Consider the following 27,180-nt stretch of genomic DNA (forward strand, 5'->3'; position numbering starts at 1 on the left):
ACTCACCATCGTTACACACTAAAATAAGTTGATCTATTGACAAATTGTCCTCTTCAACAAAACAAAGAAAGGCCTAAATAAATCCTGCCGTCTTATTAATTCTTTTGTTAGAACATCAAATTTCTTCATGTAGTGTATCGACAGCAAAGTACCTTGCAATCACACTGAACGGAGATGACTATTCAGTCGCGTCATTAACTGATTTTTGTTCTTTAACGAACAGAGCGAGTGGCAGAGCAACCTACCGACCGACAGAAGAAACTAAAAACATATATATTAAATGTTTGCAAAAAAAAAATTACTAAAAAAAAAACAAATTGCATTTTTTTTTCTAAACCAAATTATTGTTTGAGGTTATAGCAAGTTGTACTATTGTGTTAAGGTATTATCAATTTTTCTAAAAGTTTTATATTAGCTGGAAAAATGAGAGGATACGTAAACCTTCTTGTGGTTTCAGTATTAGTTGTTGCTTTCGTCGGGTTTGCCAAGATTGTCACAAGGAACCAAAATAAACATAACACCAGTCTGTTTGCTTGTTTGTTTAAAAATAACAAAGTTTTTTGATTATTTTAATAGTAATTTTTTTAGGGTCCAGTTCTATTGACATTGATCCGATCCAACGCGACTTGAAAGAGGTTCACGGTTCTAATAAAGATGTTTCTGAGCTGCCACCATTTCAATTTGATGATCTCTGGGATCCAAAATTCTCGTTAGTAATTTAATTTTACTATTTAAATTGATTTATATTATGATTTAAGTTTATAAATAAGCAACCTGAAATATCCATCATATGTCTTTTAATATTTAGTTGATATATTTTGAAAAATGAAAACCCCAGAGGCGTTTATATATATTCTAAAAATTTGCTAAACTGTAGTTTGTACATTTTGTGTTTAACTAGATTTTAGTTATCCTATTTGTTGAAAAGTAGATCTTGGTGGTTGGAATGAGATTTTCGGGGCTGTTGCTATACGATTTTGCTGTTGGGTGTTTGTAATAAGTCTACACCAGCGGTTCCCAAACTGGGTAACGCTGACCAACTGGGGTCTGTACAGCAGTTTCAGAGGGTCCGCAATGAGAATTAGTCTTCTAGTTTTAAAACATTATTTGTCTACATTATTAGTCTTTAGTTAAACTTTATTATTCGTTAATATTGCGTGTTTTTATGATGTCTCTTGTGACATCATGACATAACTATTATGCTGTACTGTACTAAAGGCAGGGTTACCATACGCGTGCTTAGTTCTAAGAAACGTGCTTATTTTAGAGTTGTGTACTTACTGCGTAGTTTGTCTTTTTTTAGTTTCTAAAAGCGTTCTTTATCAATTTTTTATTTATATTTACCAAGTTATTTAACCCAGATTATAACAGTAAATGCATTAAATTGCATAATAACAATGGATTATGATTGTTTATTCTAAATCTAAAAAGTAGGCTACATTATAGCCTATAGAAGTGTGGTAGGTTACTTTAGCAATCAAGTAAACTTTCGGATTGACCTGAGGACTGTCTTTTATCTGTCAGCACAGACAAAATGCTAAATCAGCCCAGAGGCTATGGAAAACACAATGTTACTACAAAAAAAAATTGCTAGATGCATTACAGTAAATCATTCAATGAATAATTTTATTACAAGCATAACTCCGCCAAGTGAACCAAACTTAACTACCAGGCAGGGTCAAAATTAGGCGTTTCATGCTGCCATGCAACACGGTTTAAAAGGTGTATAACTGGTGCGTTCTGGCGCGAAAAAATTGACAAAGCTTGCATTAAATAAGGGTGGTTAACTTGCCAATTTCAACCAAATAAACGCATTTTTTTGCGCTTCGCGCGATTAGCTACGTTTTGCGTATACAAAAATAGCTGTTTTTCGTTTTTTTTATTTTATTTTATATTTTTATTTAAGTTTTTATTTTATTTTATAACGTTTTTTCTGAAACCTTTGATTTCACCCCCGGAGTCCTGGATATGTCCCTGATCTTTCGTAGCGTGCTTATTTTTTTGGAGTAGCGTGCTTATTTTTTGGTATAAACAAATGGTAATCCTGACTATAGGCCTTACCTGCTATCAGCAAATCGTTCGCATTAGTTAGTTAGAGAGTGGTTATATAGAAAGAATCGTGACTACTTGTACTACAATAAACATAGGTCGACGGACCCTTGAAGGTTTATAGGGCCGCGAAATATCAAAATAATTACAAATGGTCCACCAGGCAAGGCAAAATTGTTAGAAAAGTTTGGAACCTCCGCTCTACACATAAAAATTTATAATTGGGAACCTGTAGTTTAAGATACACTAACGACTAAACCAAGGAGGTCCAATATTGACAGCATCGCGGGCCACAATATTTCTTGCACATACTTTGCGGGACACATAAGGTAGACAACATACGTGACAGGAGCGGATTAACGATTTTTTTAGCATGACGTCATAAACATTCATTAAAAAATAACGTCGAAAGACCGATAAGTTTTTCTGCTATTGTTGAACTTCTGCGCAAATGAAAGTGGAAACACACGTTTATAACAAAGAGCGTGCAACAATTTTTTCGTTTATTTTTTTAAATAATAGTAACGAATTTTCTCTACTCATTACGTTGTATGTAATGTCCGTTGGATATTTGTATGTAATGTCCCGTTGTATGTAATGTCCGTTTGGAAGAAGTTATTACTTAAATTCATAGGTGTTTTTAAAGAGCAATAATTGTTTGGGATGTCTGATCAAATCTGATTGAGATATCCGAAGCCATTTGGTAGTTGGTACTCGTCCGATACTAGGATGATATGGTTGACAATCCGATACTAAATTGTAGGAATTTCAGCCATGATATGCGATCATTTGCAGCTATGCAACCTTAAAAGGTGAATTTGTTAAAAAAAATACTAGGTTAACATCAGAATTAAACTTTCTAACGCTAAAGCAAATTTTAACAACCTGAAAAAAGTATACCTTTGAACGTTTCAATTTTTTGCTTGTTTGAGCGGAGTAATGATACCTATTGTCCAAAAATATTGGGTATTGGTATCCGAGTAAAATGGATATCGCAATTAAACGTATCGCACATCCCTAATTTATTGTCAAGGTTTTATTTAGGGTTGGCAAGCCTGTCAATTGACCGGTCAATTGACCACACTTTATTTAACCGGTCAAATACTTATATTGGATTTAAATGTTGTTTAATTTTTTAAGAGTTGTTTTGTGATTTGAGTTTTAAATAATCTTGATTGTAACTTTTTTAAAGAATTCAAATATAAAATTGTAGGGTTTACCTGATGCAAACACAGGTTCTGTGGTAATCACAAAGTGTTTGTAATAGCAAAGTAGATTTATTTTGTTTAGAATAAGTACACATATATCATGAATCGCGTTTGTCATAAAAGAAAACACTAGTTCCAGTGGTGGGATTCAGCCGGTTCGCACCGGTTCTGTAGAACCGTCCCACGAAATTTTATGAGATCAGCGAACCGGTTAGCAGCATTACTGGTTACTGTCAACAGATTTTTGCATCTTATCTGATACACCGAATTTTGAGATCCAAGTAGCTCACGTGTTTGTTTTTTTCATAATGTACAATGGTTAAGTTCTCAAGTAAAAGTTATACATTGTGTTAATTTTTTATAATTATTTTTTTTTCTTTTGTGATTGTTTGTCTGAAAATTGAATTGCTACGTCATAAGTACAAGTAAAAAACGCTGCTTTTCAATGTGGCTGTTATATAGCAGTGATGGGATTCAGCTAGTTCGCACCATTTGCTGGAACCTGGGGTTGCACGCAGTTTTTGCAACTACTTTAATCTCAAGAATAGGTTGTTAGATAGTTTGGTTTATAAGAATGTGATAGGAAAAGAAGACGTTGTCTTCATAAAACGAAGTTCTGTTGTATATATAAAAATTATCTGTTTACTGCCTAAAAATAAGACTTTTTGTAACAGGACCGGTTTAAAATGTGACTTTTGCGATAGAAACTGCTAACAATAAAAATGTTTCCCACCACTGGGTATACCACAATCTTTTTTACTGATGCATTTATTTGTTGTAAAATTTCGTTAATAAACTTGTTGGCTTTACTTGGTGGTTGTAGTAATGGTAAAAGTTACTACAATACTGCTATAGTATTGCTTGCAAGATGGGCATTGTTTTGCAAAAATTCTTATTGATAATCAAAAAATAATTGTTTTTGTTTTGTAAACTATTGTACTTAAACCAAAATGTTCATATATTTATTTAAAGTTAAAATCAAGGTTTATTTCTAACTTTAATTGCTTTTTGATTGTGTGTATAGTATTTGACCAATATTTGACCTATTTGACGAGTATTTGACCGGTCAATTGACCGGATTTTATTTGACCGGTCAAATGCCCAACCCTAGTTTTATTCATTCGTGTATAGGCCTAAGATTTTTCCTTTTTTCATTTTGCTTACTATTGGCTCCGATATTTCAACAGAGAGGACTGCCAACCGTTTTTAAAAAGCCTCGATGTTTTGACGTGGATTTTGTCAAACTGTTAAACTTGCTGGTCACGCTGCATTTTTTGCGTACTGATGCTGATGGTCCGTTTACTACAGTGTATATACAGTTTTGTTATTTAGTGATTTAGAATTATTGCTACGGGTTTAGGACTTAATTTGGTGGGTCGAGGTCGTTTCTATGTCGTACAAATTATTTGGTTTTATTATGTCATTGGGTTTAGTACTATTGCATTAGGAATATTCCGATGTAGATATTGTTGCTTTTTAGCTTAACAGCGAAATGTTGCGAATTTACAAAACAATAAATTTACTGTTTGTCATATAAAACAAGCAGGCAAACTTTATAAAAGATATTGAAAATATAAATAAAAGTTTTAACCAACTCAAAAAAAAATGTTAATTTAAACAATAACATTATTCCAGATACAACTCTTTTTACCCTAATTGGATATCGAATTCTGAGTACTTGTTTCGAGATGAAGCAGGAATTAACATTTATAACCTCGACGACCGCACAAATAAGACGATAGTTAGCGACGAATTTTACGTGAGTATATACTCTTATATTTTGGTTTACATTCCCTTTGTCCACACTTTTTACAAGTCCTTGTAACCTAAAATAACTATATGCTTTATAAAAAATACCAAACTAACATTCAGATTTGTTTAATTACAATTATTTCGATCAGTTAGGATGGTAAAACCACAATAATACGACAGTGCAATGATTATTATGCATTTTTTTACATGTTTGAAAAAAATTGCTATTGTAACTGCAAATATTTGTTTTAAATTGACTATACAGCGAGAACGAAAAAAATATATACCGATTTATTATCTTATTTAGTACACATGATTTAAGTCAACCAAAAATCTTGACTCTTGCTTTCACACAACTTGTGCGTATAAAAAGCATAGACATAGATTTATTATAAGGGGCTTGTATGACTCACTGAAAAAATCCGACTAGCATTCTACCGGTCAACCCTTCACGTTTGTTTGCCGAGTTTTGCTGACACAATACTTTTTTAAAAATTCTCTCGCGAGGTAGTTGATCACAATACTTGCCTCGATCAGGACACGTGACCTTTCATCCTTTTTTTAGCATTTTATGAAGGTCGCATATTGTTTAAAAATAATGGTGGATCGACTATTAACAGTTTATGTTGTTGTCGTTTTGTTTGACAACCGGTGAAAAAAAAAAACCTTGATCAGTTGTAGCGACAACATGAAAAAACTCTTTTTGCAATTCTCTTTTTAAATTTTAGTTTTGCCTTGCTAATAGTTAAAATTTTTGATAAGCCCATAAACACAAACATCTATGAAAAAACCGAAGCTGCTAAAAATGTTCACTAAAGAGCACGGTGAAAAGAACGACCACTACATTTATTTTGTAAAAGGTCACGCCAACGGTCACACCAACATTTTTTAAAGTGAAGTTTTAAGTAAAGTGAAGGAATATGCGCCTTATAACTAAATGCTCTAAACGAATTTAATAAAGGTTCTTATTTATCTTCTTGTGTTTACTCAACCAGAAACAAACAAATGCATCTGCGTGGTCTATTTCACCCGACAAGCTATACCTACTAGTACGAACTAGTTATTTTAAGCAATGGAGAAGCTCTTACAATGGTTCCTATGCAATTTACAGAATTGCTGAGTAAGTATGGAAATAGGCCACTATAGTATGGTAACTTAATAATGTCGAAAGCTTACGTAGAAAGTAGGCTACTAAACATTAAAGTAATCGGTCAGTTATGTTATTCTTTTAGTTTTTACGAAACATGTTTCCTTCGGACATCATTTGTTATATTTCTGCAGCGAAAATAACATTTTTACCCTTTCAAATGACGATGTGCAGTACATCCGTTGGTCCCCAACAGGACATGCTCTTTCCTGGGTTGTAGAAAATGATATTTATTTGCATGATGGTATCACTCCTTTAAACGAAACTAACGTAGTCAAAGTAACTTCTACGGGAGAAAAAAATAAAATATTTAATGGAATTCCAGATTGGGTCTATGAAGGTTTGGTTTTTTTTTATATACTGAACTAATTAAAATAAATATAGGCCTAACTTACACAAAATATTTAAATCAAAATTTATTTCTTTAGAAGAAATGGTTTTTACAAACCACAACTTGTTTTGGTCGTATAATAGTCGTTTCCTTGCATATGTGGTCACTGACGACAGTTTAGTTAAGCAAATTAAATTTTCAAGATTCGACCATCTCAAGTATCCTGAAACGGTAATATTTTAATTCACAATAAATAAAATGTTTAACATTGACTACCATAAACTCATTTTGCTCATGCACAAGGGCCATGTCCGTGATTTGGCCTAAACTACTTTTCCCGCCTCTTTTTACAGCATAATTACAAAATAAGTTCGCATTTCCGTTTAACTTTCAAAGATTTTTCGAATATGCTTGAGTGCAGTGAAAGTTAAATCTCACTTTATCTGAAATAAACGATTTATACTTTCTGTATCCCGATTTATACAGATCTGTAACGGTTTACACCAAGGGTAGCCAACACTTCGATCGCGATCGACCGATCGATCGCCACATTTCACTTGGTCAATAGCGTCGAATATGCGTTACGTCATTACAGTAACTGTCGCCCACAAGCGGAACATTAAAATGACCAATTGTTGTCCGGACATTGGACAAGCCTAATAAAGCGTCCGTTGACGTAGCAAATTACCCTCCATCACTGGCTTGGAATGCAATTCTCAAAAATGTTTAATAAACGCTCAAAATGTTTAAGGTGTTCTTGTAACTTTTTTACCGAACCAATCGATCAAGAGTCTCTAAAAAATATTTAACTCAATTGCAATCAAACCTAAGTTGGCTGCCCCTGGTGTCAACGATAAAAGCACCTCTTTTATCCTCTAAGTTACGTTATTTTATCTATTATTATTAAGTTGTGGCGTTATCTTTTTTATGACCTTTTTAAACGAAAAAATATCTTGCTATATATTGCTATATGTTCTACTAATGGAACGCAGATTGAACTAGCTTATCCAAAAGCTGGAACTCCAAACCCAAAAGTGAAGATCGATGTGTACGAGCCCGGAAGTGGAAATAATTTTACTGTCCTCGCACCAACTGATTTGGTTACAGAGTAGGACATCTTTCATGTTTGTCTATGTTAATTTTTTTGGGCTTAATCGTTTCCCCCTCTTATATAATAATTGGAATGGTATAAAGAACAGTGTTTCGTAACTTGCGAGCTGCGAAGCTCCTTCGGGCGTTGGCATACTTTAGACCAGTGGTTCTCAACCGCCAGTCCACGGACCGGTGCCGGCAATATGACGTCATACTCTGGCGACTATATTAGTTGTAAAATGCAAATGTTTTTGTTATAGGATTAGGCTGAATAACCCAAAGGGGTTAGATCAGGGTTTCTCAAAAATCACCATAATGCACATGTGCACGACTTGCTGCAAAATGTCAAGAAATCACTGATATTGCAAACTATTAAGTCTTTCCACATTAACCAACGTTTTCTTTAGGCACTATTTTTCGCCCTTGTGAGTCATTCTCATTAGTTTCCGTTGCTTAACAAATGATCTTATAAATTGCTTTGTGACGTTTCTCGCAGTAACTGCGGTAACTGCAGTGAATACACCCTGGAGTGTACACTACACCCGGTTAAAAAACACTCGTGTAAAGTGTGGCCTATGATTGAAAAGATCATCAGGCTATTTTGTTACAGTTTCATAATTAAAACACACAGCTGTACATTTTTGGAAACAGGGACCACCTATTCAGTCGATTTTACTGGTATCCGGATTCCGAAGCTTTTTTGGTTATTTGGATGAATCGTATTTCTAATCTAAGTGTTCCACAATTGTGTTTTGTCAATGAAACATGCTCAGTTGTCGAGGTTCGTTGAAAATTAACCATTCGACGTAATGTACGCTATAAAAAAATAATTAACGTTTCAGATAGGAATCGAAGAAAGTTCGACGGGTTGGATTGGTGATGGCGGTGTTCCCTTTCGTCCACTTCTGCTTGATTATATCGATCGTTCATTTTTCACAATATTTTCAGACAACAATGGTTTTTGGCAAATAGCTCTGGTTAACCTTACTGTAAGTTCGCCTCACTTTCTTTCACGCCAGTTGTTTACTATAGGCATAATGACCCATTTGATATGGATTAAATTGTTCGAAGAATTTCGGATATACATTTTCGGATATATATATAGTAGCTCATTAAGAACTTTTAATTATGCTTAGCTTTCTTAAAAAAAATAATGAAGTTTAATAATAGTTATATCAGGGAGTCTAACCGTTTGACATTTCCGGTTCAGGCTCGGTTCCGTTTGAAATATTTTTTAGAATCCGCTTTAACTCCGTTTCGACCAAAATTGTTTCAAAATTGTTTCATAAAGTTGCGGTTTGGGTTCAACACAAGTTCCTTGCGAGTAATTAACCTACAGCTACTGTAACTGGTATTTAATCTAAGTTTCGATGAAACAAGCAGCCTATTCCTAAACCTGAATTTAATATATATGCATCGTTTTATTTAATAAGCCTGCAGTTTGTTTTTTTGTAATTTTTCGCGCTGTTGCATCGTTTACCACTTTTGGTTACGGTACGTTAGTTGTGGAGGTATTCGATATAATTCTCTAGTTTATCTCGAAGAATTATCTCTGGATTATAATTTGATGAGATCAACTTTATCCAATATTTACCCAACATGATAAAAATTAGGTTAACAAAGAAAGTTAGGACACAGGTCGATAAATAATAATCTTTAGCATTAAAGGCGCCATTTCACGGCGTTCTAAAAAGTAAAACCTATTCTGAGCCACAGCACATAGTTCACCAATTAAACAAATTCCTAACGCTAAAGATACAGAATTAAAACAAAGCCTATATTACTTACATGTGAATAGCTTACCCATAGAAAAATTTTATTATAAAAATAACAAGTCGCATGTAGGTACCATACACAGATAAACAAAAACTGTCGCCAAAAATTTATGAATATGGCTATTATATAAGATTTTTCGTGTCGGGGAAAAAAATCGTAATAATAACTGTCAGACTGATTAATTCATTATACTGTGACAATAACACTATTATTATTTTCTAAATGACCATTCTGCCCTTAATCACGGGAGCCAGAGCATCACGCATATTAAAGAGCTGCTCCGGAGCCGCAGGTTGCCGACCACTGATATAATTTTCAAATTGTTTCACCAAAATAAGCAGATTTATGAAGTTTATTTGTAATTGTGACGTGAATTTATGATGTCATATTTGAATTTGTCTTTGCCTACAGTGGTCCAAGCGAAGCAAAAAAAATTATGGGGTCCGCTGTAAAAAAAGTTTAAGAACCCCTGGTCTAATTGTTTTGTAATACATCGAGTGCTTTTCGAGCAACCATTCCAGTTTTATAACATCTTAGTTAATTAAAGAAAACTCTCCCTGTATGGAGTCTAAATACTCCGTTTTACTTATAATTATTGTTTTCCATGACAAACTAATTACTTATTAAGTATACACTAGTATTTTAATTAGGCCTTCATGGACCCCCTTACACTAGTTCACGGCCCCCAAGGGGTCCATGGACCCCAGTATAAGAACCCCTGAATTAGATCTTGGTCACAATTCCGGAAAAATCAACACAAAACCGGTTTGCAGATCCGGTTTGGGTTCGATTCGACTCCCTGTTTAAAAGTAAACTTGATAACCATGACAATACCAACACGCAATAGCAATTATGAACAGTATTAATATGGCGACTGTAAATAAATACGTTCTTAAAGCAACAACTTGTTTAAAGACCAACAGGAGAACCTTTTTAACAAGCGGAAATAGTGTAGTTACCTCACTGTATGGCTACGACGTGGCACACCAATGGATTTATTTTCGTGCTGCCTATCCACTGCCCCGGCACCGGCATGTATATCGGTAAGCAACTATATACAAATGTAGAGGTATATTATGTAATACTGCGGGTTCTACATTAGGCTATATACCGTCGAGCCAAACACGCATATACGGATTATACCACGGGACACTTCTCATTGAATAAATAATCATTATTATCAGTTTATGGCTACTGCGAAATAAAAAGATAATACTTTATTGTTAATTGACATTTTTTATAATCGCGTTAACAGAGGGATTCGAATAGCTTGCCTTCCAAAACACTCTCTACATTAGTGGTTTTCAACCGTCAGTCCGCGGACCGGTGCCGGTCCGCGTCAACTTTTCTGCCGCTCCGCCAAATATATTACAATTTTATATCTCAATTGCAAAATGCAAGATGTTGAAGGCTTGTCCACCAAATTTAGAACTTCATCAGTTCCATAATTTGCGGCATTGTGACGTAACATAGAGTTAATGGTCTACTTTGGACGTAAGTCACAATGCTGCAAGTGCTGTGCCCAACTGTTTAAAAGGCAACGACTCGTTTGAGTCTTAACGTTTAAGACCAGTTGTATATGAAAAACTTCAATAGAACAACGTATACCACGTATGATATCAAAAATACAGCGGAAATTGCTAATTAAATTGAAGTTTCCATCCTTTGCTTTTAAGTTGCATACCTTGTCGTTGGTTGATTTTGATTTTTAAAGGTCCACCGGTCCGCAAAATTTGTTTTGAAATTTTACCGGTCCATAAGCCTAAAAGGTTGAAAACCACTGCTCTACACAACAAATTCATGCTAATACAGTGGTTCCGAATCTTTTTTGTTGTCGCGTGAATTCGAAAACCATGTTTTTAACCACTCGTATAAATGATGTTCATGTTCCTCCCCAAAAAGTCTTCGGCAGGGCACATATTTTCGCGCTGCTGCGGGTCGTAGGTTTGACACCCCGGGTGTAAGTCACTGCATTGTGCAATCTTTCCTCTTTAGATAATTCCTATAATGTAGAAATTATTATTGTGTACGTTGCAACTTATCACTAAAACTTTATATATCACCAAAACTGTTTTGCAGAATCAACCTCAACAGTGAAACTCCTGTACCACAAGAAAACTGGGAGTGTATGACTTGTTCGATGGATGCAACGAGGTGATCAACATTTAGTTCGTGCAGTTGTTTGCTTATTTTGGTAAAAAAACGAAAAAAACAATAAAAAGTCTTTATAATAAGTAAACACACTTAAGTGGGCCTAAAAACTATAGTAAAAAATAATAAATAAAAATCGTAGGAATAAAATTGCACTGAACTATAAAACAGATTAAGATATGTTGGCACATTTCTGCGGCTGGTACCTTTATTCACACTAAAACATTTTTCACACAACTCTGTTTGTTTTATGAATTCTGTGTAACAACGTCGGGAGCCTTTAGACCAGCCTTTCTTAACCTGGGGTAGATTTACCCCAGGGGGTAAATTTACTCGTTTTAGGGGGTAAATCCAAGGATATGTATTTTAAGCTCTGAATATTCTGATTCCATTTTCTTTAACTAACTTTTGCAAAGCGGCTTCTCTGCATTGCTAACTATCAAATATAAAGCACGAAACCGACTTCATGTTAAATCTGATATTCGTTGTACATTACCACTAATTTCCCAGACATTGCAATTTAACTCGTTGCTAAAAAGCAAGGGCAGCCGTCACACTGACTATAACTGATGTAATTTGTTACTTTCGTTTTTTTTAATAAATGAGCACCACTTTATATATTGGGAGTAAATTTGATATTCACTTTTGTTCAGAGGGTAAAACATACAAAAAAGGTTAAGAACCGCTGCTTTAGACGGATCGACTAACTAAAATCAGTTAATCAGTTAAGGATTTTCGTGCAAATAAAATTTCAGTACTATATTATGTTTGTCGAAATCGTTGGTCACTACGACTTCTGACACGTTAGGTAGCAGTTCTACACAGCTGTGTATATTTTTTGCTTGCCTACATTGTCACAAATCACATTTGATTTTTGTCGTTAAGCACATTGGATTTATATTAAATATTTAGGTATTTCAGCAGGTAGCCAATTGGTGCTTGTGATCTATTCCATGTTTCAAGTATGTGTTTTGTAAGTGAAATTCGTACTTAACACAAATACACGAACTCCGGAACGAACAAGCAGGAGTAATAATAAACCATCGGTAGTAAAATATTTTGTACTTTTTAATAACTTATTATTAGATGTGGATGGGTGACACCGAGCTACAGTCCCAACTTAAAATATGTGGCTATAAATTGTGGTGGTCCGGATGTGCCAATGTCTTTTTTGCAAGAAGTTGATGCTGATGGCGATTATAAACCTCCTGAGTTGTGGTACAACAACAGCCATTTAATTGAAAATAAAGCACAGGTAAAAATACGCGCAAAATCAATTTACTATAAAATTAATTTTACTTAAATTTCTTTCTAGAAGTTTAATTTAGAGCAGTGGCTTAAAACGTTATTCTCGAAAATTGAAAAACAATTTTACGGTTTACTTTCTACGTATTTTCTGTGCAATTTTACAGCTGTGAGTTCAATGGCCCCAAATTATTTGTTTTAAAAATCATGGTGATAAACATCATTGTGTCGAGCAATAATGTGCTTTTTATGTACTCAATGCGCCACCTCTATTTTCACAAGTAAAAGTTTTGTGATTTAAACCAAATGAATGGAATATTTTTCTAGAAAAATACTTGATTACAGTTATTCAAATTTACTTTAGTTGCTTATTTGCGCACTAGTTCGATCAAGAACAGCAGATGAAACAAATTACTAACCGAATGTATTCGGCCCTCGAAAGATACGCAATAATATTGTGTCCCAAGGTGATGGTTACTTGGACTACCCTGATCCATAGTGTATTGCAGCCCGTGGGCATACTTACAAGAGTTTAATAGGGCACTTCGAGAAACTTGAGTTTAAGACATTATGAAATAAAGTACGTTATGAAATAAATTAGGCTTAAAAACGTCTGTTGTTCTCAAGCGAACTAATTCGCAAATAGAAGTTGAAAAAAATATGGTATTTCCATAGTACAAATTTGCAAACAATATGGTTTGAGGGAGATATCGACTGGCCCCTAGAAAGTAGAAGTAATAAACCGAAACTTGTTATTACTTCCTGAGCCACACACCAGCCGCACTAAAAGCTAACGCAGTACACATATGTGCGTAGTCCTGGTTTAGTAATGTCTTGCCTGTTTTTCTTTAGCTTTTTTCCGTATTTAAAACAGAATGCCATTATTAAGGGGGGATTTTTTTAAATCGAAGACCTAAGACCTGCCTTAGGTTTAGTGTATTTCGCAAAGTAAAATTATAAAATTTCATCAACTGTTTTAGGTGAAATGGCCTGTGAAAGAATATGACTCATTCAAAAGCAGTTCTGAACCTGGAATTGACATCCTTTATCAAATGTTTAAACCAATTGACTTTGATCCGAGCAAAAAATATCCTCTTTTAATTGAAGTTTATGGTGGACCTGGTTATCAAAAAGTCCAGGACAGGTAAGTTATACTCTTTGATACTTTTTTGTGTACGATTATAATGAAAGAAATAAAGAGCGTGCTTCTAAATTAGGCATATTACAGGTGTGTGTTTTCTGTGACTGAAGAGTAAATTGTTTAGCGTAGGGCGCCGCCACCTTTCAATAATTTATATAGGGTGACGTAAGCTTAAAACGTTTGGAACCACTGTCTAAATCAGTGCCCGCAACCTTATATCACTTGCGGCACACCAACAGGGCTAACACTACTTGCGGCACACCAACGCACCAACGGGGATAAAACTATATTTACCTACAAATATACGACAAGACAAGACTTATAATTAAACGAACCGAAGGCGCCGAAAATTTGACGAATTACATTATTTTATCTTCTGATTTGGGGGGTTTAACGGTCTTCCTAGAAATATTATGCGCGCCACCAGGTCCGAAAAATTGCACCCCTTTGCAATAGCGAATCAGAAAACATAAGGGGTTTTTAATAGTATATTCGAAAAATTAAAACCTGACCATTTTTCCCCAAATTATTTTTCGAAACAGCAGCCCATAATATATACACTCACAAAACGCCCTATACATTTACAAAGATATTTTGTGGGCTACCTTTTAACTTTGCTGTAAGGTTTGAAAACAACTCTTGTATGTTTACTCCTGAGTTGAGTTAGTTGAAAACACTCGTTTGAAATTAGACTTCCAGCGATTATACGTAACATAGGTTAAAAAAAAGTTTTAAATATTAAGGAAAGTTCATTAAGTTGCAATTGGATTATTGCATAAGGTCAAGATGCCTGCCATGAGGTACCCTTTTCATGTTAGTTCTCTTAAATAAAAAGTACCCTTAAAAACGCGGGTAACGCTCCTCCGGGAACGTCGCGGCACACCGGTTGCGGAGCACTGGTCTAAATCAATAAAAAGGCCACTTAACCATTTGTTGTCAACTATAAAGATTCCGTTACCGCGTGTTTGTTCTCGTTGTTGTTAACTATAGTTCATAGTTCACCCCAGCTCCTAAAGGGACTCTAGCCATAAGACCAAAATAAGAACAACATCAACGTCGGAATCAAACATACTTTAGAATAAGACCAAAATAGCACTAATAACTAATAGTCGTAACACAAAAAAATCGGATTAAGACCTAAACCCGTCGGAATAACACCTACTGTAAATGGCAAAATCAGGCCTATACAACATTTTAGCAAGCCCCAAACCCCACCCCTAAGTACATCACTAACTCCCCTAGTATTATCAACCCCAACCCATTTTCTAACCCCACCCATTACCCACAAATAACCCCAAACAGCCAAAAGAATCTGGTGCCAAAACAGCGGCGCCGTGACGGCGCCATTCAAATAGGGCGCCCAAACGTCGACACCACAACGGCCGATGCCAGGGTAATGGCCCCCATATCCTTTCCCTACAGTTTAAGGCGTTAGTTTGGCCTATTAGGCCTTATTCTGACTGGTTTATGTCTTATTCAGACAATTAAGTTCTTATTCTGTTGCAGATTAAGTCTTATTGCGTTTTAGGTCTTGTTGTGTGTTCCCTTCTAAAGTTCATCCGCTTTTTTAATAAGGGCTGGATAACTAAGGATTAGCGATCGCGGCCCTGATAAAAAAATCGTGTCGAACACAAAAAATACAATAATGAGCCTTACGCAGTTGTCATTTCGTCAGCACACTTGTCATCAGCACAAAACCAAAAATCCAACGACGCAGACAGGCGACGTATAGACAGTAATATAGTAATTTATAAAATAAACTTTTCTAACTGTTCGTCGCGACCAAATTTTAGTCGTGGAACAATCCGTCGTTACGTAATTATCGCAATAACTGGTAAACGTGCGTAAAATATTGTTTTTTAGACCGGCATCTTTATCGTTAAGTTCCGTCCTAAATGACTTTGCTTTTACTTTGTAGTACTTCACCACTATAATAGTACAGTAGTTATGACGTAACAAAAAATAATTTTGTCTACCTTTTTACGTTCCACTTAATCTACTAATAGGCCTACGGTGGTTCTCAATCTTAACCTTTTCTAAAACGATTACGTGGCGGTCTCCTGCCAAATTTTTAGATGATTCACGGTCACTTATAAAATGAAGGACAGTCGACAGAACAAAAGCGTGATTCTGAAAACAATAGTTTTGTTCCAAAATCACTAAAGTGTTTGAATTAAATGGACAGTCGCCAACTGAGAGTCCAAACGAGTTTTTCAGAAAACGATCGCATTCCTTGTTTTCCTGGAAATTAGGGCATTTTTTCTTAACAATTAAAATGTGACAATTTGTCATCTCAAGGATACCGATATTTTAGTAGACTTGGCGTTATTTTTTTATCAAGGAATGAGTTTTTAGCACTTTGTCCTTCGAAAGCCTTCTCACGTTTTTGATTTGCTTTAACTGTATATTTAGCTTGCTCGGTTTAAGTGCAGATAGCCTAGATCAGGGTTTTTCAACCGTGGCCCTCGGCCCCCCTGGGGGGCCACGGAGCGGTCATTGGGGGTCACCGGCATAACTCTCCAGTTAGATATTGCGAAAACCAAAGTGTCACTATTTTTTCACAATTTACCAGTTAACTTAATTTTGTGTTTTTATTATGACTGTAAACCTTTCTTGTAACATTTTGTAACACATTTTTCTGACACCTGCTTTGACTAGACAGTAGGGGGGTGTTTAAAGTAGAATATTGAATCCTTTTTATTCGTTTTTCGCGGAAAGTTACGCCTAATTGGTCGTTCGCGAGTGGCAAGTTTGGTTAGAAACCTGTCGCTGTGGCGAAACAATTACTGTGCTGCTTTGTAGATAGTTACGTATCGTGCTGCGTCAGCGTTTTTTTTTCGAACAGCCAATTATTACTTGCCGATACCCTTCGACTAATCATTAAGTGTCCGACAAAGCTGTTAGGCGAGCTACTAGTGTGTATTGCCAGGTGCAACGGTTCGCAATTTCCTTTAAGGGCGTTTAGTTGCAAAATAAACATTTTACCGTAAAACGCATAAAGTACCGGTACGCTATACTGGGTTATTCAAAAGGTCATTTTTAGGCCAACATTCAGCGGTTTATGCAGCCTATTTGTTTAGTAGGCTAATAGTAACGCAATAATAAAACGAAAATCGAGTAATCATCTTGAGTCTTGACGAATGTAGTGACATCGCTTGGCTTAGTACAAAACAGAGCCGAATATACAAAATACCTTGGTGGCGTCGAAGAGCAAAATTTGTAATGACTAACTAAGTTAGTTTAAATTAAAATGACTTATTTGGTAATTTTTTAGAAAGTAAGTGCATTTATTCGTTGATTAATGGTGTATTGGTAATTAACATGAAGAAGTAAAACAAGTGAAACGAACTTTAACCACGATGCTTGGTATTTTTATAAGCAGGGAGGCCACAAGGGTCGAGTGCCTTTCAAAGGGGGCCACGAAGCATAAAAGGTTGAGAACCACTGGCCTAGATGCTAGCACTTACACACGGTGCACAAAAGGCACTTGTTTCTATCTCCACCTAACTTTGTCACAGCAAGCTCGTAACTGCGTGGAAAACTATACCATCATTTCAGCTTTTTTGTGTTACACGTATGGGTGAATTTATTTTTTTAAGCATCGATTAGGAGAATGGTTTTCAACCTTTTTATACCGCGACCCTTCCAAAAAAATTGATTCAGGCATATGTAATACATTTGACATTTGTGTATGCGCAATACCACAAAAAATAAAAATAACATAAATTATGATACCACTCAGTTGAAAAGATACTTATTTATTAAATTCATCACCAGCATCATTGAGATGGCTGGTGCTGCATCTTGGCTAGGCGTGGCGCGGATCTGGCAATACTTGTGACATCATACTAAAATATTTCCCGTGATAATAATCGTTATTAAGATATGTAATAACTAGTACATGTCACTTCGGTTATTAGTTTTTTTTTGTAGTACAGTAAATACTTTTTTAGCCTGTGATTTCAGTCTTTATTGAATCTGAGGATAAACAGAGCGCAATATGAATAATTGCGACTTGAATTTAAGGTTAGAGTTTGCAATTAGTTGTTTGACAAATTGCGAGGACTGGCGTGTGCAAGTTCTTCAGTAAACGTAGAAGTGTTAACTGTTCCAAAAAAAGGTTGAAAAGCACCGCCGTAAGCTATGATTGAACCAGGAAACTCAGTAGTAAGCTCACACTGTTAAAATAATAGTCTATCACGCAACTTTCTTCCTGGCTGCTGTTTGAACATTCAACTTTTATTCAACTGTTTAAACATTCACTAATATCATTACAGATATTTTTTATTGTAATTAATTGGCATTCTCGTAATAGTGATTGGTATTGAATTGTCGTCTTTGCAACCCCCAAAGAAATAGCAAACAACCCACCCGCAGTGACGTGCGGTGAGGTTTCTAGATTAGAAAATTGAAAACAAGAAACAAGCAAAGTAAAAAAGGCGATTTTTTAAAGCACAGCCACCGGTAGCGTAGCCAGCCGGAAGTTTGGGGGGCAAAAAAATACCTTTTTTGTTTAGCTTTTGCCATTGTATGAGCTGCACATCGAACACAAATAAATATGCTAGCATGCCTTTGATCGACTGTTGTTGTAGGCTACTGCTCATAAAGGTACAAAACAAATTATTATTAAGAGTACAATATTTATAAATTTTGGGGGACCATGACCCCTGTGGCCGCCCTGGCAACGCCTATGACAGCCACACATACACTCCTTTTTTTACCAATCTCATTAAAAGTTGCGTGTTATTTTTTTTGTCCAGTCGTCTAATGCAAACTTTTAAGCCTGAACAGGTCTGCCTTTATTTATGACTTCAACTTTAGATTAAAAGTTTATTTTAAAAAATCTCTCAGCTTAGATGCTAAATTTTCCTCCATTTTAGTTGGGACGTCACTATTGAGGCATGCCTCAAATCATAGCGAAATAGTTCATCAATCATCATGTTTCCGAGAAATTTGCAAAAGAAAAAGGCACGCATAATGCAGTGTACAGCACTTTTGTGATCTGAAGAGAGCCAAGCCGTGCCCCTCTGCGTATTTCAACGATTTTAACCGCGTAAAGGCTTAATTCATATGAATGGGTATAGAAACGTAACATTTGCGGGAGAGGTGTACGACTACAGCAATTCGTAGAAATTAAAGCACCTAAAACGTGCAATGTTTACTATACTTTAGCAAGTAATACATATTCTGTGATAACCATCTCTGTGATACAAAAAAAAAGATTGACTACGCAGCAGACTGGCTACCAATTAGATAATCCTAGCTTTCTAATAGTTGAAAGGATTAAAGCAAATTTTCAGCACTGTCATAATATGTAACATTTAAACTTAAATGGCAACTTTTGTACTGAGAACTTGTAGACTTAGTGGTTTCCCGCCCATTGTTAACTTCTGACCTAATAATCGCCTTTCTTATGCAAGGTTGTTAGTTGTTGTTGTGTTTCACCGATTTATACGCGGGAAAATGTTTGTTTATTTAAAAAGTATTTGTGCAGAAAGTTGAATTTTTTCTGGTAATAACATAATCTTGGGAAATAATATGTATGTTAGGAAGTAATTTTTTATGTTGAGCTAACGACAAGACTGAATGTCATTATCAAGTTAAATGCAGCTAGTATAGTGTTATATTTAAGTACGCATAAAACTATATGTTGAATCGTTTGTTAGGCATTTTAATTGCAGTAGCGCAGAGTAGTTTGTATCAGTGTGTTGAAAGCTTAACGCAATTATTGTTGTATGTAAATTATATGTCCTAATTTTTTTAATCATGCCTCTACGTCATTAATTTACACATGCTCACGTAAATTCCGATAGTGAATGTTTGTTAGACCAGTGTTTCTTAATCAGGTGAATGGTTCATCCCAGGGTGAATACAATTTTTTCAGTGGTGAACCAACCAAAAGGGCTGAATAAGGGTGAACCGTCAGAAATGGACGAGAGCTTGCGAAACAACTTAAGTCATTTTGTGTTGTTATATATGGAAGAGATAGTTTTATCATATCATGAGAAGGGTGAATGAAATTCCGAGATAGATGCTGGGGTGAACAAAACTAAAAAAGTTTGAGAAGCACTGTGTTAGACAAATGGTCTCCAGCATGTGGGTCGCGACCCCAAGTGGGGTCGTCTAAAATTTTTGTGGGGTCGCCATAACTCACCATGTTCCTGCTGTTTAAGTACTATTAATGTGTTTCGTTTTCTTTACAATGGCGTCACACCAATAAACGGGACTGAGTGCATCTTCTACGCGAAAGTGCCCTTTTTAACTCGTAATAGCTGCTAAATGAGCTAACGTGACATTTTACAAAGTTAGGTTTTTTGATTTAGCGCAGCTAAGGTCGCACTTGCTTGTTTTGCTGCGACATTCTTTCTTTATATTCTTAATTACGACAGCGGATGCAGCAAACCGCATTTATTTTACCACGTTTAAAGTCAAATGGTTTCAGCAAATATTTTATTTTGAACTTCGATGCAATCAACGTAGCCGACTCTTTCTAATTTTGTTATTGAACTACGAAAAACTTCTTAAAGGCAATCATTTTGGTGCTCATCTTTAGTCATAGTCATCTGGAATTGTGAACAATTTACGCATACTCGCTTGTGTTACTTTGTTCCAGCATTATTTGAAATAATCCATTCGTATCTAAAAACAAACAGGGGTCGCAATGTTAATTCTGAATTCATTTTATTTAAATTGTCGTCGCTTATTAAAAAGGTTGGAGACTACTGTGTTAGAGTTAGACGCCCTAAATTCCAAAAACGTCACTGACAGCTCATCGAAAAGAAAGTGCAGACAGTGTAATGTTAGACAACGATTAAAAGCTGACATTTATTTCGGCACTGTAGGCACATAATAACGACCTGTAAGGCAAGGTTGGGGGCACTAGTATAAAAAAGGTTGGGAAATACTAATTAAAAGCAACCACTGTTTTGTTTTAATGCAGCTATTTGCTCTTAATCCAAACTTGCTACTGGCATACAGTATATGCAATTTATGATCAACCGTTGGCTGTAAAACAATGAATTTCGAATTCGGCTTTGCCTGTTTCCAATTAGTTATATCACTGGCAGATTTGGATTGGGATACCCCAGAAACTGCATTGTTTTTGTGGTTGTGGCCATTAGCGGCATCGACTACCTAAGTTCATTGGTTTCCATTTTCAAATTGGACATTTTGAAGGTAATACATTCAATGTTGTGGAAAATACATTATTTTTTACTGTTTCTAAAGATGGACCCGAAGTTGGGCTGCGATACACATGGTCAGCCAGTACGGTTTAATAGTAGCAAGCCTAGATGCGCGAGGAAGTGGATACAGAGGTGATGGGATCATGCACTTGCTCTACAAAAAAATAGGTATTACTGTTGTTTTGTAACTTACCTTAAGACCAATATTAATTAAAACGCGGTTACTCTATTGGGGCGATCTTTGTTGGGTATTACAAACTACCCTTTGTTTGTTTATTGTTGCTCAACGTAACTTAAAAAAAAACAATTAAATCGTTTGAGTCACTTATCGACCAGCCTAATGTTAGTTACCTACTAAGCTAAAACTGCTATGGTGCAGTCACTCATTACGCGTATTTACTCAAATGTGAACAGTAAAATACTTCTAATCAGAGTTGCAGAGTCGAACTCGGGTTTATTTCGCTTGAGTCGGAATTGGGGCACGTAACTTTAAGTATGGCTATACCTGAGTCCTGAGTTCCTTGTCATTGAATACGATAAACGCCGCAAACTATAAATTGTTAAGGTTTAATAGAATTTGGAAATATTTTTCACCCACGTATTTTGCGTGGATGCGTTATAAGACACCCATAAGAGTTTTTTTGCTCTCGGAGTCGGACGCGGGATGAACTTACCCGACTCCACAGCACCGCTTCTATGATAATTTTAAAGCCATCATCGGGCTGCTAATTGTTGTTCCCATGAGTAAAATAAAACCACTTAAAAAATCTTAGTTTATCCTGCCACCTTCACCATGTTCTAAAGAGAAAAAAACAAACAGGTACGCTATTCGGTTAGTGATGACGCAGTAGTTATCACCCGTAAATATAAAAACAACGTTTTTTTAATTAGCTGTATCCGCCTGCTTTTTCTTTTGTGAAGAACAAAATAACAACGATTTGACCAAACGACCGACAGACAGAGAAATACAAATATATATATACAGGGTGGGCCAAAATTAGGCTTACAGTTATTCCATAGCGTTGGCTTGGAAGAAGAGGTAGCAAGCATTGAATGGCCACCGCGCTCACCTGACCTGACACCAATGGATTTCTTTTTTGGGTGTGTTGTAGGTCAATTGGAAAAGAAGGATACGACAGAGTTCGCGCAGTATCTTGCTTCACAATCATGGATAGATGAAAGTCGGGTAGCGTTATGGGGATGGAGCTACGGAGGATATACAACAACTTTTTCAATTTGTTAGTATATATAGCTTGTTTTTAAAAAGTATAAACTTAACCAGTTCCAAATAAAGCAGAATTACGTCGAACAATGAATTAGTTGCCACTAACTACAATGAGTAAATACTTTATGATATGTTTTTTTTTCAGCTGAAGGATCTGGTGCCTTTAAATGTGGATTCGCAGTGGCACCTCTTGCGACCAGGCTTCTTTACGGTACACTGCTTACTTTTAAATATTTTAGTGTAAGTTTAAAACACATGAGCTTGTTGTTATGCTCATGATGTTGTGATCGACGATCGGGGTAGAACCAGGGGCGATATGAGCACTACGAGTCCATCATATGGTCTTTGTATTGTAAGTATCTTAACATCTCTTAAACCTAAATTATATCAAAATAAACGCTTAAACCTTAGTTTTAACAAAATAAGTTTTGTGATTTTTACATAGGTATTTGTGGAGCCAACAAAAATGCAAAAAACCTACATTTCTATATGTGATACTATAATCGCATTTTTCTACAATAAGCTTATTTTCAAACAGACACTTTTTATTTAACAAAATAAAGTACAAATAAAACATAATGTATAATCTAATCCGAGGCGTGCACCATACGTCTCACTGGCCGTGTCATGTTTCCATTGTTTCAGAAATTTTGCGTTTTAGGGGAATATATTTAGCCTACAGGCGCCATGCACCATACAACTCGACTTTATTCAAATTACACGAACAACAAGATAAACAATTACATTTTTGGCACTTTTTGTATTTTTATGACAGCTTTTTCTTTGTGATCATGAATTACGCTTCGTTTTCTTTAAAAAGGGCAATTATTGCTAAACTATAGCAGCTAACGCAAGTTTGCCGCGTTTAAAATATGGCTATTGTAACGTAAGAAACCTTTTGTCAACTAAAATGACTAGTAAGATAAATGTACTGTAGGTTTGTTTGCGTCCCACGACAACTTTTACCGGATTTCTGTATAAACATTAGCAACAGGGGACGTGGCGTTATTTTGCACATTGTGCGCAAAAATGTGCACGCCAAAATGTGCAAAAATGTGCGCACATTTTAAACTGCCTTCAAAAATGTGCGCACTTTTGCACATTGTTAAAAAGGCAACAAATGTGTTTTTGCACATTGTTGAAAAGGTGACACATTGTGAAAAAAAGTGCGCACTTTTTTGAAGGCTGTTAAAAATGTGCGCACATTGTGAAATAAAGTGCGCACATTTTTGAAGCCCTTTTAAAATGTGCGCACAATTTTTGCACATTTTGGCGTGCACATTTTTGCGCACATAGTGCAAAAAATGTTCGCATCCCTGTCTCAACATTAGGCTGTGGGCGATTGAAGTCACAAACAAATGACACTTTAACGAGCAAATTGCGCATTTTTTGTTTTGGCAATGAGTAACGTCTCCTTATAAATTAAAAGTTTTGCCAATTAAATCGTATCAATTACTATTTACGCCTTTTCTCACCTTCTGCATAAATGTAATTAGACTTGTTTAATTGCCGAAATACAATGACTCTGTCCCTCATTTTAAGAGGTGTAAGAATGATTTTTACACCTAAAACTAACAAATCCTACATTAAAAAGTAAAAAAAAATATTAAATTTGGTCCTAAAAATATTTTTTAACCAAATTTTGACATAATAGAATACATGCTGTTAACCGGTACGCAAACCAGTTTTGTTGTTGTGATTAATTAATATTTTTTGCTTAAAATCCACACCATTTTCCGACACAATCGTTAAATCGTAATTCGCCTGGAGCTTGTTGAGTTTGGTTTTGGCATGTGAAGAGGAAAATATTGCCAACCCGTATTAATAGCGTGCATTTGATAAAATATGTAATACTTGGGTTACTTTGTTACTTGGTTTTCACAATGCGAAGCTGATAGCTCTGGCCTTTATCTACAGTTCGTGCCGTATAATTAACAAAACACCGCTTTTTATAGACAGCATACACACAGAGCGATATATGACCATGCCAAACGACAATGTGGATGGCTACGAGAAGTGCTCAATTCTTAATTCAAACCTTACCAACTTTAAAATGGTAGGTTACGTATGATAGGATTTTTCATAAAATATTTTAGAACATTGTTGCAGGAGATTTGATAAAAGGGATAAAGCAACCAAACTGTCTATATTTATTTTCACTAAATGCCGTTGACACATTGCAAGTCGGTGGACTTTACGCCAGGAGAGTCAAACTGAAGTCCAAATGAGGGCCGGGTGGTATGCATATAGACGTTTTAGCAACATATTCAAATACAAAGTAATAGAGTCGCTTGGGCGCAGCATAACTTCAATTTCCAGGCGTCAAACATTTTCTATTTGAAAAAAAAACGTTGCAAAGGAAAGGAGACAATACTGTAAAAAAAACACGATATGCCTATTTAGAACAGATTTAAAACGTCAAACCCAGTATTGCGCCAGAGGATAAAAATGAAAATTGTATTGTAAAATATTTTCCAGGGTATATAGGTAGCAAGTGCACCCATGTAGGGTTTTTTGACAAGTAAGCAAAATTTAAAAAGCCGCATGTTAGCATGCCTGGTTTAGACATGATTTATTAATTTTAAATAGGCAAACTGGCCAAGTTTATAATCGATATTTAGGGTTTGATTTGTTGGCAGTTTAATAAAAATTAATAATTGGTTGCACATGACAATATGATTAAAAATACACGCAATTATTGACGTGTTAAGAAAAACCTAAAACTGAGACAGATTCACTTGTACTGAGTTCTTGCCTAAAATTGTTTTGAAAAGATCTTGAAGGACACAAGAAATAGTCTCAACCGGTGCATCTAAAATATACAGAAATGAAAACGCAAGGATCGCAAGGTACCCAAGACTCACAAGGATACATGCAAGGATCGCAAGGTAAACAAGGGCGTATATGCCGATCCTTGTGTATTGTGTACCTTGCGATCTGATCCTGTGATTCTGTATATTTTAGATGCACCCGTCCAAACGACATGTTTGACCCCCCAATGCTTTACATGACTGATGCATTGGACCGATTAATATTTTGCTTTGTTGTCAGGCGTCATATTCGATAATTCACGGAACCGCTGATGACAACGTTCACTTTCAAAATGCGGCTCTCATTTCAAAAGGATTAGTTGAAGCAGATGTTGATTTCAGCAGTGTAGTAAGTTTGACTTTATCAATTTATAACCCTATTTTAAGTAATAGGCATATTAAATCAGAATTTGCTACTACCAGGCGGTTCTAGGATGTTTATCGTGAGTGGGCCATGAAATTTCATAGTGACGTCAGGTTGCGTCATAGCGTGACTTTAGGATAAACGTAACCTTAAGATACTTAAGGTTCCAAAATTACGCAACTAAAATGTGATCTAAGTTCACTCTAAGAAATGGCGGTGGGCGTTTATTTTAGTTTTTTACAATGCGTTTGTTTGGTTAACCTAGAAGTTCGAAAAATGTGCGTCGTGTCAATTTCCTATAAGAGCGCCGCTAACAGACCAATGCTAACAGATTTGACGCGTAAATTCGAATCATTTTGACGAAACAGTAGCATATGTTACATGACTATGATTTAAAAATTAAATTACACAATTCCTATTTATTTCAGCGCTTAACTAGGTGAGTTAGTCATCCATGAATGTAAAGTAATGGCCAATGTTGCAACCGATACGATTTGCAAATTTTGCCATTAAAGATAGTCTGTCCCCCAAAAGCTAGGTCACCAGAAATCATCACAATCCCAATTTGCAAATAAACCCGGAAGTAGTTTGCTCGACATTTTAACGTTATACACACGTGTCACGCTAATTTTTTTCTCGTTTTTTAATAATAAATGCAACTTTTATAGTATGCATTTTTTTTAATCTTAGTAATTGTTATTACTCCCCAACTCAGAATATATAAACGATAAAATTATAGCGTTCCTGATATAGTTTTTATTTTACACGTGAACATACATGTTAGTCCCTTAGACTTGAAACTGATAAGTTTGCTAAATTAGTCTAGTCACCGTAATTTGGCGCTTCACAAAAATTGAATAGGGCTTGCCTATTTCAACTTACAAAACGCTATAGGTTTCGCGCTTATTACACTATTCACTGTATATTTTGCGCAAGAGTTCGCATGCCAATATAGGTAATTTTATGAATAATTGTTTTATGACATCATTCCTGAAAATTGTCATTTTCCAAACAAATATTCGCGATCCGATCTTGATCAGGGGTCAATAAACTATACCGCAGGTCAGATGCGGTCCAAAGAAGTTAATTATTTCGACCGCAGTACTTTTTTAAAACACGGTTAATTATAGTTTAATGTTTTCCATATCCAATTTAAACTAATTTTTTGTAAAATTTAAAACACGAACAATTTATGAAGTTTAGTACATTATTTGTTAATATTTTTATGTTACCATGTTGAATAACAATAATCAAGTTAATACAGTTCGACACAAAATAGAATATCTGACCATCGATAGCCAGGCCTTTTTATCCGGCTTTTATGAAAAAAGTTCGGTGACCCCTGTGTTACTAATATAGGGTTGATTGTTTATGTAAACTCCATATTAGTTTTGTGTTGCTACTTTCATTTCCGTTACTCTCACCTATAGTTTTACGCGGACGAGGCTCATTCGGTGAACAGTGGTCCAAATGCAAACAAGCATATTTATGGACTGCTAACAAGAAAAGTGCGGGTGTGTTTTGACCTTTCTCCACCTTCACACAACGCAACAATAGATACTTATCTCAGGGAGCATTCAGTCGTCACATACAAAGATCATCTGAACGACCCAGATTTTTGCGATGATTGTAACTCTCAAATCGACTACTAATTACACGATTAGACTACATTTTCTATACTGTTAAGATTAATTACGCATTGATT

General features: G+C 35.5%; 1 protein-coding gene across 1 annotated transcript; it reads left to right on the forward strand.

The window, feature by feature from the left end:
• Nucleotides 1-423: 423 nt before the first annotated feature.
• On the forward strand, nucleotides 424-27,127 carry LOC146133069 (prolyl endopeptidase FAP-like). Its single transcript, XM_083397640.1, has 19 exons — nucleotides 424-535; nucleotides 589-709; nucleotides 4,893-5,016; nucleotides 6,005-6,129; nucleotides 6,291-6,496; nucleotides 6,585-6,718; nucleotides 7,480-7,595; nucleotides 8,231-8,360; nucleotides 8,422-8,568; nucleotides 10,271-10,398; nucleotides 11,435-11,509; nucleotides 12,593-12,761; nucleotides 13,732-13,895; nucleotides 21,120-21,244; nucleotides 22,189-22,314; nucleotides 22,447-22,512; nucleotides 24,257-24,357; nucleotides 25,353-25,460; nucleotides 26,906-27,127. The coding sequence occupies exons 1-19, from the start codon at nucleotides 424-426 to the stop codon at nucleotides 27,125-27,127; spliced, it is 2,499 nt and encodes an 832-aa protein (XP_083253766.1).
• Nucleotides 27,128-27,180: the final 53 nt, after the last annotated feature.

This window comes from Ascidiella aspersa, chromosome 9, assembly GCF_963924565.1.
Source record: "Ascidiella aspersa chromosome 9, kaAscAspe10.2, whole genome shotgun sequence".
In the NCBI taxonomy this organism is placed as follows: domain Eukaryota; kingdom Metazoa; phylum Chordata; class Ascidiacea; order Phlebobranchia; family Ascidiidae; genus Ascidiella; species Ascidiella aspersa.

What these genes read in the sequence shown, in the direction of transcription:
- LOC146133069 (XM_083397640.1), top strand. Translation starts at nt 424, where the DNA reads ATGAGAGGATACGTAAACCTTCTTGTGGTTTCAGTATTAGTTGTTGCT. An exon ending in TGCGACCAGGCTTCTTTACG is followed by an intron (nt 22,513 to 24,256) that starts GTACACTGCTTA and finishes CGCTTTTTATAG; the next exon opens with ACAGCATACACACAGAGCGA. An exon ending in ATGTTGATTTCAGCAGTGTA is followed by an intron (nt 25,461 to 26,905) that starts GTAAGTTTGACT and finishes TCTCACCTATAG; the next exon opens with TTTTACGCGGACGAGGCTCA.